The 2,874-nt window shown below is 43.2% G+C and overlaps 1 protein-coding gene across 1 annotated transcript; it reads right to left on the bottom strand.

Moving 5' to 3' along the window:
- Nucleotides 1–1,725: 1,725 nt before the first annotated feature.
- On the bottom strand, nt 1,726–2,067 carry LOC137210598 (putative G antigen family E member 3). Its single transcript, XM_067712616.1, is given in 1 exon segment — nt 1,726–2,067. A coding segment is annotated over 1 exon segment (342 nt).
- Nucleotides 2,068–2,874: the final 807 nt, after the last annotated feature.

Here is a 2,874-nt window from a genome sequence, read left to right as displayed (position 1 = left end):
CATAGATGCCCCAGAAGCTCCATGGGCCCTGGATTAAGAAACCCTGCTCTGTGCTTTTTTTTTTTTTTTTTTTTTTTTTGCGCTACGCGGGCCTCTCACTGTTGTGGCCTCTCCCTTTGCGGAGCACAGGCTCCGGACGTGCAGGCTCAGTGACCATGGCTCATGGGCCCAGCCGCTCCGCGGCATGCGGGATCTTCCCAGACCGGGGCACGAACCCGTGTCCCCTGCATCAGCAGGCTGACTCTCAACCACTGCGCCACCAGGGAAGCCCCCTTTTTTTTTTTTTAATCCTTTACTCCCAGCAGTGAACCGGTAGTTTTTCCTTTTCAGGATGGATGTCTACTGATCTCCCCTACATCCCACAGATTCTAGCCTTCCTTCAAGCCCAGTTCTTGTTCACACCCTAGTGCTCTGAACTCTCAGGGCACTTGGAGTTGGTAACAACTTAGTACCCAATTATGTCTAGGACATCCTGAGTCTATCACTTACATGGCATTTAGATATTCATCCTTTCAATACATATTTAATGAGTGCCTACTATGTGCCAGGCACTGTTCCCAGACAATGATTAAATTGTATTAAAATCAGGATCATATAACACAACTGGCCAACTACCCCACTAGACTGTGTGTCCTCAGCAGCAAGGACCCGATCTCCCACCTTGCCACATCTTTTTCTCTTGCCTTATTCCCACTCATCTGCAAGGGCTCCGTTCAAATGTTCTCTCTCCTGGGCTGGGTTAGGAAATTCTCTTCAGTACTCCTCTGGCACCCTGTGCTCACCACTGTTAGAACTCTTGCTGCATTGTTTTGAAGTCATCTGTTTCCATGTCCGTTTCTCCCACTGTGCTTTTGTCCAGGACAGGGTCTTACACTCAGAGCCTGGAAATGGTAAAACTCAAAATATTTGTTGAATATCTAAGCTTTCTCTCACCTCCAGGCCTTCAAACATGCTGTTCCCTCTACCTGAAATATTCTTCCTCCTTTATTGTTTGCAAATTCCTATCAGCTTAAACATCACTTCCTCAGGAAAGCTTTTTTTTTTTTTTGATTCCTAGGTGAAATTATGTCCCCTCACAAAATGCTCCCCCAAAGACTTTGAACATCCATTAATATTGTATTTCACTGTGATTCCTTGTTTAATATTTATATTCATTGTTAGAATATCAGCTTCATCAGGGCAGGGGCCATGGCTATCTTATTTTCCCCTGTATAGCAAAGGACTAAAACATTGTATGGTCCTTTACTATTCAAAGAGTAGTTCAGGGACAAACAGCACTGGCATTCCTTGGGAGCTTGCTGGAGATATAGAATCTCAAGCCTTACCCCAGACCTTTGGAATCAGAATCTCCAGGTGATCTCCATACACATTAAGGCTTGAAAAGCAGTGGTCTACTACAAACACATTCAATAAATACCTGCTGAATGAATGACAAGTGTTGAACTGAACAAAATGGAACCAATTCAGCCTTGGTACCCCTGTAGTCCGGCACAGAGCCTGGCTCAAAGAAGGCACTCAGTAAGTGTCTGAGGAACAAATATTTTCTTCTATTCATCCATATTCACTGTGTTTTCTTCAACTAGCTTGTAAGCCAAACTTTGGGGGCCAGGGTCCTATTTTGGCCTTTTTTTCCTTTTATTTTAAGTTGTAAAACTTTATTGAGAGATGGTTAGCAGTCAAATTTCCAACACAAGGACAGCATGCTTGGCTTCAGTCTGTCTCTGTTTAAATCTGTGGTTGTCCTTCACCAGCTTCTGGCATTTTAACAGGCTCTAGACTTGGTAGAATCTCCTTCTTGACATCAGGACCACCTCCAGGCTCATCCACAGTCTTCAAGAGAACCAGTTTCTACTGATCAGCTTCCATATCAGCCCTTTGAGCTACAGATGCTCCTTCATCTTCAATGTCATAAGCAGGTATAATATCCTGACTCTCAGTTTGTGGTTCTTCTAGTTGAGGTTGTTTATCACTGGGCTGCTGAGCAACCAGAGGTCTAACTGGCTGGGAAGACTCTCCATCATTTCTTCTTCCTGCAGATTGGGATCTTGTTCTGACATGCCCACTCATATTTCCCAACTTAACTCCCAGGAGTATTGCTATGAGGATCTATTGGCTGAGTTTCATTCAGCAAGGAAGAATCCAAATGGCAGGAACACGATCTGCCCTGCACAGCTGCTGTTGGTCTTTTTTCTTACCTCTATATCTTCTAAGTCTGCACCATATGCATGGTAAGTACTCAATAAAAACTTGAAGCTAACCTGATACTTCAAGGTTAAGGAATACATCATCCACCAGATTGGATTCAAGGTAGCTGGTTTGAAGGGTGGGGTGTGTGTGAAATGACCAGGGACATTTTCAGTTGTGTGAGGCCCTCAAGCCCAGAGAGCTGTGCTTTGAGTCTCATTCCTCATCTCCATATGGAACATCCCATGTAGGGTAACAAAATGGAGAGGCTAGAGCCATTTAGTTCTCTAGAGGCTAGAGAACTTTGCTTTCTGGCTTTCACTCTTTTCTCAGGACAATGTTTGGTTTGAAGAGGCCTAATGATGCTACTTACAAAAGCAAAAACACTGAAACAGATCCTTCTGAGTAGTATGTCTAGTATAATTGCCTCTTCCAGATTTTCTCCAGGGAAAAAACATTTGATTTTTGGCATTTGGTCTTAGTATTAGGACAACTTACAGACTGTGGGCAAAGACTTTGTGAAAACAGGCATATTGATACATAAGGTTAGGCTTTTTTTTAATGAGGTGAAAATAACATTTGGATTTAAAAATTATATTATTGCGTCTAGTGAACGCTCTTGATGTTTCAGGAGAACATTGCACTGAGTTAAACTCAGCAGATACTTCTTGAGCACCTCTTGAGTTTGGT

The sequence above is a fragment of the Pseudorca crassidens genome, chromosome 2 (genome assembly GCF_039906515.1).
Source record: "Pseudorca crassidens isolate mPseCra1 chromosome 2, mPseCra1.hap1, whole genome shotgun sequence".
Lineage (NCBI taxonomy): Eukaryota > Metazoa > Chordata > Mammalia > Artiodactyla > Delphinidae > Pseudorca > Pseudorca crassidens.
Note: the sequence above shows the minus strand (reverse complement) of the source record. Positions and strands in the feature narration are given on the sequence as shown.